At 36.7% G+C, this 10,401-nt stretch overlaps 1 protein-coding gene across 2 annotated transcripts in view; it reads left to right on the top strand.

Moving 5' to 3' along the window:
* The first annotated feature begins 194 nt into the window (after nt 1-194).
* LOC106880730 (heat shock factor 2-binding protein) overlaps nt 195-10,401 on the top strand; it is a 228,874-nt gene continuing 218,667 nt past the window's right edge. The window contains exon 1 of one of the 2 annotated variants that reach the window (XM_052967848.1): nt 195-598. In XM_052967848.1, the coding sequence (XP_052823808.1) occupies nt 500-598 (99 nt within the window). In that variant the 5' untranslated portion in view covers nt 195-499. The remainder of the gene's footprint in view (nt 599-10,401) is intronic. The other variant, XM_052967847.1, reaches the window with a different exon arrangement.

The raw sequence follows: 10,401 nt of genomic DNA, 5'->3' as shown, positions 1-10,401 counted from the left end.
TGGGTAGATAAAGTAGAGTAACAGTCAAGTATTTTGGTCGATTTAATACTAATCGCAAGTGGAATTATGATATAAAACTACGTCTTTACTGCTCTCGTTAGAGATTAATGTTTTATGGCACTCCAGATGGAGTGATGGCGGGGGCGTCATTTTATAGCACCAGTATAATGTGTACAAAAAAATTGGAGGAATGTTTCTCGAGTCAAATTAATTAAATTTAATTATTCAAACATTCCAATTAATTACGCAATCATAAACGCATTTAGAACGAACTAACAATGGCAAGGGAAAACGTTTAGAAAGTTTTGCTGTGGTATTAAAGATTTTTTTAATTATTATTGCAAGAGAAAGAAAAATTGACTGATAATACATTTATTTATATAAATGTAAATATTTACGAACATTCAGACAAAAATAAACCTGTTTGAAGATTTTTGTTTAAAAGTTCCGTAAAGTAGCGAAGTGACACTAAAACTCTTCATTGTGGTGTTTGGAGTTGATGAGACAATTTGTTTGTTGTGTGTTGAACATGACTTCTGAATATTGCTATAGAAATGATGTTCCTACAACTGTTTCCAGACATAGTCTTCTACAGATGGTAAGATATTAATTTATTCCTTCCATGAAAGGAAAGGGTGACAAAAACAAGACTTGTACGGACGACAAAAACAAGTCTTGTACGGACGACAATTCGACTGTCGATAAATCAATGTCATTTCTTTTGACTGTTAAATCTCAACAAAAAATGTAATAACAATGTACAAGTTTTGTTGTTTATAAGCAACAGTGGTGGTCTGTTGTGATTTTTCGTGGTGGATCTATTATTGTTTAATCCCGTTGTCGTACACCTGCGGAATGGCAGCAGGAAAAGGGAACGTCTGCATCGAATTTTAATCAAATAACTGGAAGAACTTGAAGAAAAGCAACCTATTAGCCACTACATCATTCGAATATAATCTCCACAGAACAACAATAATTATTTAACAGAATCGTTAAAGCGTCGGCTGTGGTGTTTAGTTACAGCCTTTTACGCCGGGATCGACTTAGCTTCCATCTAAATGCTATGATCGATAAAATAAAGGGCGGAGTTTTTGAGTAAATATCCCTGATTCACGGGAGCAAAAATGTTAACTTTTTTTCAGTATTTTTTATAGTATCCAGCATTCTGAAACATGTAATTCGCATTAAATTTTTTTTTTCTTCAGAAATCCTGCGGTTCTAGTTTCACAGAAGTCAGCTTTCCAAGATGCCAAGCGGCGGTACAGAACCCTATCGTTTTGGAAAAGCAAGGATAGATTATCTATTCTATAACTTGATAGTCAACCTCAACATGTCTAGAATTACAATATTCCATATAATGTGTCCCATTTTTTTTGTTTAAATGGTTGAGTAACTTTTAACCCGTTTTATACCAACTTACCTGAGATCGCATTTGGTCCCACGATGCAAAGTTTCAGTTTTGGAGTGATTTAAATCAAAACTTTCCGTCAAAACTTTATTATTACTCTCTCTCTCTTTTTACTCTTTTACTTGTTTCAGTCATTTGACTGTGTCCATGCTGGAGCACCGCTTTTAGTCGAGCAAATCGGCCCCAGGACTTAGTCTTTGTAAGCCTATTACTTATTCTATCGGTCTCTTTTGCCGAACCGCTAAGTTAAAGGGGCCTAAACACACCACCATCGGTTGTCAAGCGATGTTGGGGGGACAAACACAGACACACAAACATATACACACCCACATACATACATATATATATATACACATATGATGGGCTTCTTTCAGTTTCCGTCTATCAAATCCACTCACAAGGCTTTGGTTGGCCCGAGGCTATAGTAGAAGACACTTGCCCAAGGTGCCACGCAGTGGGACTGAACCCGGAGCCATGTGGTTAATAAGCAAGCTACTTACCTCACAGCCACTCCTACGCCTATTAAAAAAAAAAAACGCTCAAACACTAGCAAAGTAATGAGTCATTTTACTAAATTTTTCATTATTTTCAAAATTAATTAAAACAAAAGTAGTGCATTTTGATAGAAATTTGTTAAGGCACTACTTAAATACAGAGGTCCCGATGCATCTACATAACGATATGTTTTTAAAGTGCACACTCATTAGGGGGTTAGGGTTAGGGTTACGTAGATGTGTCGGGACCGCTGTATTTAAGTAGTACCTTTGTTAACAAAAGGGGATAGATTTAACTGCTGTTTTTAGTGGGTTGAGCGACAGTCCCTCATTGACTTATTTGTATTTAGTTATTATCTAATTAGTGGATGCAAGGCAGTGAGCTAGCAGAATCATTAGCCCGTGGAAAGAATACTTCATGGCATCTTTCGACACTTAAGTTCTGATTTGAAATTTTGAGGTCGACTTTGCCTTTCATCCTTTCAGTGTTGGTAAAATCAAGTACCAGTCAAGCATTAGTCAATGTAAGCGACCTACTCCTTTGATGAAAATTGCTGTCTTTGTGTCAAAATTTAATTATTTTAGCCCTGGTTAGGCCTGGTCTAGAAGACCTGTAATAAAAGACATTCCAATCATAATCACCTCATAATTTTCAAACTGTATTTAGAACTACATTATCCTAGATAGGTAACCCGTGCTGTTTCTTGCAGAGTCTGCACCTTGTTTGTTCTAGTTTTGACATGTTTTCTAAGGTTGGATGCCCTTCCTGTTCACCTACTTCATTATCATCATCATCATCATCATCGTTGTTTAACGTCCGCTGTCCATGCTGGCATGGGTTGGACAGTTTGACTGAGGACTGGCAAGCCAGGAGGCTGCACCAGGTTCCAATCTGATCTGGCAAGGTTTCTGTAGCTGGCTGCCCTTCCTAACACCAACCACTCCAAGAGTGTAGTGGATGCTTTTATGTGTCACCGGCACGAGGGCCAGTCAGGCGGTACTGGCAACAACCACGCTCAAAAGGTGTTTTTTATGTGCCACCTGCATGGAAGCCAGTCTAGTGGCACTGGCAATGACCCCGCTCAAATGTTGTTTTTCACATGCATTATAGAATATATTAAGTATATTTTATCATGCCACCAGCCCTATCAGTTGTTATTCAGAATTACTGCCCTTGTAGATGGGTAACCTCTGTGATGTGATTTGATTCTCCATTGTCCTTCACCACAAGCTGCTACAGTTCTTTACCTCACCTTCATCTGTGACATTTCACTATTAACCATGCTCCTGTCTCACTGCTAACCATTTGTCCTTCATATCATTATCCAATATGGTCTTTGTCTCACCTTCTATTGCAATCCTTCATTATCTTACACATTATGCTGTTTAGTCCCAGATCAACCTTGTTGATTTTATCACAGTTTTGACAAAGTACATTAGAGCATGGACCAGGCACATTTTATCATGATACTGGCACTAGAGAACTTGTCTTTAAAAAGTCTAGAGAACCTCTGCTACCCTATTTTGTCTTCAGGCAAATAGAGAGTTTATTTGATTCGCAATAAAAGAAGCCCCCCTACTCCTGTCTTCTATTTGTTCATCCCTTTCATTTTTACAGAACTGGATACTCTCCCTATCACAGCCACCTTACAACGTAGAACAGGTTAATTTTATTGCAATACTAGCATTAGAGAGAGACCTGTCAGTGATTGGACGGCAAAGTCCATCTATCCTTTGTCACTCTTTAGTCTTACTGCTTGTCGGTTGGTTTGAAGCATCAAGGTGTTTACAGTGGCTGTAAAGACCACTGGGTACAAAGATTGCCTCCATTTTGTGGGTAAATAATGGTGGTGGAGTGCTTTATAGCCGTAACCTGGCAGTGATAAGACCACTGGGTATAAAGGTTCTGTAAATAACAGTGAAAGATTTTATGGAGGGAGCCTAAGAATGATGATTTCTCTGGTGTCATGTGGTGACTGTGAAAAGAGGCATTTATCTGCCAAAGGGGAGTAACTAGCTTGTCAAGTATGGTTTTAACTGGGTGAAGGAGGAAGGTTTTTGGCGATGCCAACCAATGGAATAATTTGTCTTGCTGAGTATTCTAAGCTATTCATAGTTGTTATTTACTATCAGCAATTTATCTTTTTTAAGCAATTTCAGGCACTAAAAGGTTATTTTCAGGCTTACTAATTAATTTATTACTTGCAAAATACTTTCTGCCTATTTTTATCTCTTCATTAATTCTGAGACTAAATATGTTTCTTTGAAGGAAACAAAAATAATAGGACATTTTTTTTTGTTGTTCTTTCAAGTTTGGTTAGATTACATTCACATTTTCTAACATCTTTGATTGGTTTTCTTAGCATCTCAGTAGTTCTCCTGTTCTAGCTCTGCTTAAGCTATTGAAGGATGTGTAATTTTTAAAGTTCTTGCTGTTGTTTTAAGAATGAAAAGTCATCAGCACACCTATGCTTCATACAGAGAAGATCTTAGCAATTTGGCACAATTTTACTTCCCTGAGGGTAGTCTGGAAAGACACCTTAGACATTCATTGAATAATTCTGTGAAAGTAAATCAACATACAACACCACTGATGATATTTCTTCTAAATTTATTTCGAACCCAGCTGATACATTGTCGGTGTGAACATAGTTATTTCTGACAGGTTTAGAAAAACTACATTTATGAGTACATGGAAGTTACCAATTAGGAAGGATTATCATTCAGTAATTCAAAGAAGAATTAAATTCTCCTATGTGAAATCAGTATTTACATATGTTTTTAAATGTATAATTCTCTAAGTAATAAACTTTTAACCAATCAAGCTCATTATAGGTTGGTGAGAGATTAGTATCATGTTTCCCCTGATGATTTTTAAAGTTCTTTAGAGTAAGACTGAGTGGGCTAAAAAAGTAGCTGAATATTAAGAAGTATTGGCTGATGTGTGGTAAGTCAGTCAAGCAAAACTATTATGTTGCTTTGGAAATGTCATGTTGGATTGAGAAGTCTATGATTTGATGGTTGAGGATTTCAATGATGGATGGTTCTGTTTCTTTTCTTTTTATTTTTCTTTCCAGAATTAGAGGAGAAAGGGCAATGTCCATAACCCTTTTCAGGGATTTTGGGATCATTTGGAGAAAGGTATCTTCAGACTGGAAAGCTTCCCTGAATACTTACAACAGTGCCTTCTTCCGTTTAATTTCTGTTCCCTGTCGTCCTACACATCAAGCTATCTTTGAACAGTTTTAGCAACACATTAGTTTTTCTATGATAAGAAGTTGCTTGACACTCACTCAACCCACTTCTGTTTCTGGATGGAGAAAGGGTCATGGAGTGTTCTTTCCATGATCCTTCTCACAATGCAATGTAACTGATCCCAACAAACAAAAGATAGCCCCCTCCCCCAGCATTTGATTCGTACCTCTCTGAAAACATCACATACAAAAATCTATTCTGAACAATTATTGTGTTTTTGTTGATTCTTCTTCATGATTTCCATTTAATTGATACATGGAAAAAGTTGAGCTAAAGAAGGGAACTCTACATGTTCACTTGACTGTTTAGAAAAAAACAGCAAAATCTCTCTTAACCACTTTAGCATTTAAAGTGGCCATATCTGGCCCAAATATTCCTAAATTCTTTGTTATCATCATCATCATCGTCATCATCATCATCATCATCATTTAACGTCTGCTTTCCATGCAAGCATGGGTTGGATGATTTGACTGGGGACTGGCGAAGCGGAAGGCTACACCAGACTCCAATCTAATCTGGCAGAGTTTCTACAGCTGGATGCCCTTCCTAACACCAAGCACTCCGAGAGTGTAGTGGGTGCTTTTTACGTGCCACCGGCACAAGGGCCAGTCCGGCGGTACTGGCAATGGCTCAAATGGTGTTTTCTACATGCCACCTGCACAGGAGTCAGTCCAATGTTTTGTTCACATGCCACCGGCACAAGTACCAGTAAGGCGAAGCTGGAAACGATCACACTCAAATGGTGCTTTTTATGTGCCAGCGGCACGGGAGCAAGACCGCTGCTCTGGCAGTGATCCTGCCTGGATGGTGCTGTTAGTGCTCCACTGGCACAGGTGCCATTCATCGAATTTGGTTCGGTTTCGATCTCACTTGCCCCAACAGGTCTTCGCAAGCTGAGTTTTGTGTCCAATGAAGGAAGGTTGGCATGGGTGACAGTCAACGAATTTTGTTATATTTAAAATTAATTGAAAGAAACACAGAGCATCTCAACAGAAATAAGGTAACAAAAGGGTTAAATATGTAAATATTAACTCAGTTGTTTAGTCATTTCTATAGAATAGAAGAGAATGGAAAATTAGTTCTTTGGTGATGTATTTGATTGGACAGAATGTTCATCACATGAAAAATGTGAATTGAGGAGAAAGCCTTAAAACTTGTACAGTTGACCTCTTCAAACCCCACCGGAGTGGCAAAATGCATCCTGAATGGTAAGGGTGATGGATAATTTTGAGTTTTGAAACAGAAGTATACCATTAAAACTCTATTTATATCAAATTAAGAAAATAGTATACTTAAGAATAATTTCATATATTAATAGTTAGGAGACATTACATATATATGTTTTGAAATGAAATAACATCTTTTAATTTAATTTTCCTAGTTATAGGCATGACTCATATTGAGTTCATATTTATAAATAAGGTAGTTAGGTTAGCTGCTGTATATATTACTCTATATTTTGTGTTTAAAATAAAGTTAATAACAGCCTTCAGAGAAAATAATCAGTTAGTAACATGCAAGTGTGATTTGGAAATAGATTGCAGTAACCAAATTGATAGATTTATACTTTTGATTAAAGCCGTACAAAATGTTGCACTCGTAGGGGAATCTCAATGGTCTTGTTATTTTATTAATATAAATTAGACTGCACTCATATGACATGTCGGCATTTGTAATAATATATAGGAATAATTCTCTGAAATTGTCACACAGAAAGGTATTTAATTAAAATTATGCTATTAGGTGTGTAATTGCATCTAAAATTTGTTCTAAACAATTACTGTGTTCTTGTTGATTCTTTCACATAATTACCATTTACTCATTAGTTAAAAAGAAAGAAAGAAAAATCTCAGGTGATCATGTAGAGTTCCATCATTAGCTGACCACCAGAAATAGCAGCCAGTCTCTTTCAGATGAATAACTGTTTTTGAAAAAAAAAAAAAAAGCAGACGTTGGATAACATGGACTAAGATTGATTATGCTTGAATAAAAAGACAGTTATGACTAGATTGTCTTTAATCATACATCCACCTTGGGCCAAAATTTTCACCTTATGACAGTTTAAGCAAAGTGTCTTCTACCAAATCCTTGTGAATGAAATTTGATTGATGGAAGCTAATACGCTAGCCTTTTGGTGAGAAGATTCCTGTTCTTGGATAGTAAAGATAGTCTCTTTCTTGGTTTAATATCAAGTGTCCTTTGAGTACCTTTAACAGATTCCAATCTCTTGCATGTGTGCAAGCCAGGTTTCAGCCTGATGATCATTCCTTTTTTTCTCACCAGTTCATTTGATTCATGTCTGCTAGTTTTCTTTTACTAGCATGGCTTAAATATATTACTGGGGCATTACATACAGCTAGATGCCCTTCCTGTTGCCTACCCTTACCTATTTTCCCAAATTAAGGATCTCTTATTCTCATCATCTTTGAAGGCGCAAAGCCAGCAGATGATGTGTTGATGGCAAATTTCAACAATATCACTACTAGTAGTTCAGTGATTTTTTTCTCAGCAACATGGAAATGTAAAACAAAAAAATGTGTATGTGTGTGTGCACGCGCATGCATGAATACATGGATGCACACATACATGCATGTGCACCTGCATTCACATGCACACCCACACACATGTACACAAGCACCTGTGCTCACATGCACCCATGCTCACATGCACCTGTGCACACATGTGCCCACACACATACATACAATGGGGTAAGTTTATCTCTTCCAAATCCACTTACAAGGCTTTCGTCAACCTGGGCTATAGTACAAGATACTCACCCAAGGTACCATGCAGTGGGACTGAACCTGTAACCCTGTGGTTGGGAAGGAAACTTAACCACTCATTCATGTTGTCTTTTATATCTAAAAGAGAGAAAAAACAATAAAAGCTACATTCTTTTATGTTTGTTGTCTAACAAGTGGGCTCAAATAATTGTAATATGTGAAAAAAGTCTTGATATCCCAGAAATTGAATGTTTATAATTGAGGGAGGTCATTTGTTCTTTTGATATTCATTGTATAACAAGTTGGTGAGCTGGTAGAGTTGTTAGCACACTGGGCGAAAGGCTTAGCGGTATTTCGTCTGTCTTTACATGCTGAGTTCAAATTCCACTTAGGTCGACTTTGCTTTTCATCCTTTTGGGGTCGATAATTTAAGTACCAGTTGCATACTGGAGTCGATCTAATTGATTGGCCCCCTCCCCCAAAATTTTGGGCCTTGTGCCTAGAGTGGAAAAGAATATTCATTGTATTAAGGCAGTGAGTTAGCAGAATTGTTACTGTGCCAGAAAAGATGCTTAGCAACATTTTGTCCATCTATACTTTCTGACTTTGCCTTCTATCCTTTCAGGGTCGATAAAATAAGTACCAGCTACGTACTGGGGTCAGTGCAATTGACTTACCTTCTCCTCCGAAGCTGCTGGCCTTGTGCAGAAATTTGAAACCAATATGCATTGTGAAACATTGTTTTAAGTGTTTTGTAAGTGACTCACGTGTGTGTCTGTATAAAAGCATGTGTGTGTGTGTATAGGTGTATAAAAGTATGTGAGTATATAGGTGTATAAAAGCATTGTGTGTATATATGTGAATAAAAGAATGTGTGTGTGTATATGTGTATGTATAAAAACGTGTGTATATATGTGTGTGTATAAAAGCATGTGTGTGTATATATGTATGTATAAAAGCATGTGTGTGACAGTGTGTATAAAAGTGTGTGTGTATAAAAGGATGTGTGTAAAAGCATGTGTGTTTGTTATATATATGTGCGTCATATATATGTGTGTGTATAAAAGCATGTGTGTGTGTATGTATACACACACAAACATGCTTTACTCTTTGGTTATGCAAGTGCTATAGAATACACAGTAAAATAATTCCTAGTACATTATGTATCTGTTCTTCAGTTATAGTTATTTTATTTACAATACTAATTCTGTTGGTAAAGGAATAAATGTTGCTACTTCCCATTTTCCCATTTGCTTTGTTCCATTGATAAATGTTGATGGTTATAAATAGTGAATGAGAGAGAGAGAGTACAGACATTTGACATTTGACTCTCACCTTGTGTGCAACAAATAATAACGGTAGGTGCTCGCACACACACACACACATGTACACATACACACACACTCACGCAGAGTCATACAGTGACACATCAAAGAAAGTAGTGATAGTAAAAGACCTTGTTAGGTGTTATGAATGAAAGGGTAAAAAGAGCAAACAAAAAATATATATAATAAACCTTAAATAAATCAAAAAGCAAGAAGAGAATAAAGTTAGAAAGCTGTATAAATAATTGTAATTATGCCAACAAAAGAGAAGTGAGTTTTAGTGCTAATGATTAAGGTTGTTGTACTAGTTCACTTTACTGGATCATTTCAGTGGGTGGAATCTATTTTGAAAATAATTTGCAGCCACTCAATGCTAAGTCAACTGTCATTTTCATTATTGTCATAAATAGTTAAGATGGAAAAAAACTAAAAATAAGTATATTTTGAAGCATGTTTTATATCTGTTTGTTTTTGTGTTTTATGTACACATATTGTTTCTTTTTGTTTCATTTTTGATACTGTTACTCAGTGATCTTTAGATTTAAATAAGCTTACTCGAGTAAAAAAGAAAACGATGTCGACTTAATGTTTGTTCTATATTCTGGTGATGACATTGCCACCAAAGCTGACAATGATGTCAATAAAATCAAGTTAAAAACTTAAGCTGGCTTTATTTTTATATACTCTTTTACTGGTTCCATCAAGTAAACTGGGGCCATATTTTATAAAATCTACTTAAAGTAATTTGCTGTTTACCATTTTTAGAGCTATTAGCCTCATCTGCCGGCAAGCTGGCAGAAACGTTCGCATGCAGGGCGAAATGCTTAGCAGCATTTCATCTGCCACTACATTCTGAGTTCAAATTCTGCCATGGTCGACTTAGCCGTTCATCTTTCGGGGTCGATTAAATAAGTACCAGTTACGCACTGGGGTCAATGTAATCGACTTAATCCCTTTCTCTGTCCTTGTTTGTCCCCTCCATATTTAGCCCCTTGTGGTCAACAAAGAAAGAAATATTTTTTTGAAGGTGGTGAGCTGGCAGAAACATTAGCACACTGGGTGAAATGCTTTGTGGTATTTTTGTCTGTCTTTACATTCTGAGTTCAAATTCTGTCGAGGTCAATTGTGCTTTTCTTCCTTTCAAGGTCGATAAATTAAGTTCCAGTTGCGTACTTGGGTCGATCTAATCGACTGCC

The sequence above is a fragment of the Octopus bimaculoides genome, chromosome 5 (assembly GCF_001194135.2).
Source record: "Octopus bimaculoides isolate UCB-OBI-ISO-001 chromosome 5, ASM119413v2, whole genome shotgun sequence".
Lineage (NCBI taxonomy): Eukaryota > Metazoa > Mollusca > Cephalopoda > Octopoda > Octopodidae > Octopus > Octopus bimaculoides.
The sequence above is the reverse complement of the archived record's forward strand: the minus strand, read 5'-3'. Positions and strand labels throughout refer to the sequence as shown.